Source organism: Aphanomyces invadans (genome assembly GCF_000520115.1).
Source record: "Aphanomyces invadans strain NJM9701 unplaced genomic scaffold supercont1.388, whole genome shotgun sequence".
Classification (NCBI taxonomy): Eukaryota; Oomycota; class Saprolegniomycetes; order Saprolegniales; family Verrucalvaceae; genus Aphanomyces; species Aphanomyces invadans.
In genome coordinates this window covers 1-559 of record NW_008580533.1, presented here as the reverse complement: position 1 = coordinate 559, position 559 = coordinate 1, and the positions used below count along the sequence as shown (strand labels likewise).

The 559-nt window shown below is 52.8% G+C and overlaps 1 protein-coding gene across 1 annotated transcript; it reads right to left on the bottom strand.

Annotated features, from left to right (window-relative positions):
* Positions 1 to 14: 14 nt before the first annotated feature.
* H310_15352 (hypothetical protein) lies at positions 15 to 520 on the bottom strand (the record flags this gene model as incomplete). The annotated part of the gene is made up of 2 exons (XM_008883335.1): positions 15 to 410; positions 434 to 520. Coding segments are annotated over 2 exons (483 nt in total), but the record flags the coding sequence as incomplete, so codon positions are not given.
* Positions 521 to 559: the final 39 nt, after the last annotated feature.

Sequence of the window (559 nt, the reverse complement as noted above, 5' to 3'; positions counted from 1 at the left end):
TGTGATTCAAAAACCGCTTTGCGTTTTCGCCCAACAACATCACTGTCTGTTGACTCGTCGGTGTCCATGGGCTTGACCCTCCCGCTCTTCATTGCTTGTTCTCGGATAAACGACGCTTCAGCCTCCTGTTCCATTGCCTTGGCATTGACGACAGCTCGGTCGGCGTTGCGTTGGTCGGTGGCCTCGTCGAGCAGCTGAACTAGCTCGTCCAAAAGAACAATCTTTCCTGTCTCGTCCTGCTCAATACCAGACATGTACTTCGAGCTGTTTTGGAATCGCCGATGTCCACGCAGGAGCTGGTAGAACCTGTTCGCAGCCTTCTTGCCATCCAACGACGCGCGGCCAAAACCTGGTACCCCCAGCAGCTTTGCTGCCAGAGCGTCCCATGCTTTGGTGGTGTTCTTTACTTGCTAAATGGAAGATCGTTGTTGACTTGTGTGAGCAAACTCAAGTCATCTGAGTCTCTCCACCATTTGCGCGCTTGTGTGTCAGCGTTGTCGACTCCCAGGTCGCTTGACATCCTCGAATGGTTTGGTCAATAGCCCTGTGATATGCGGAT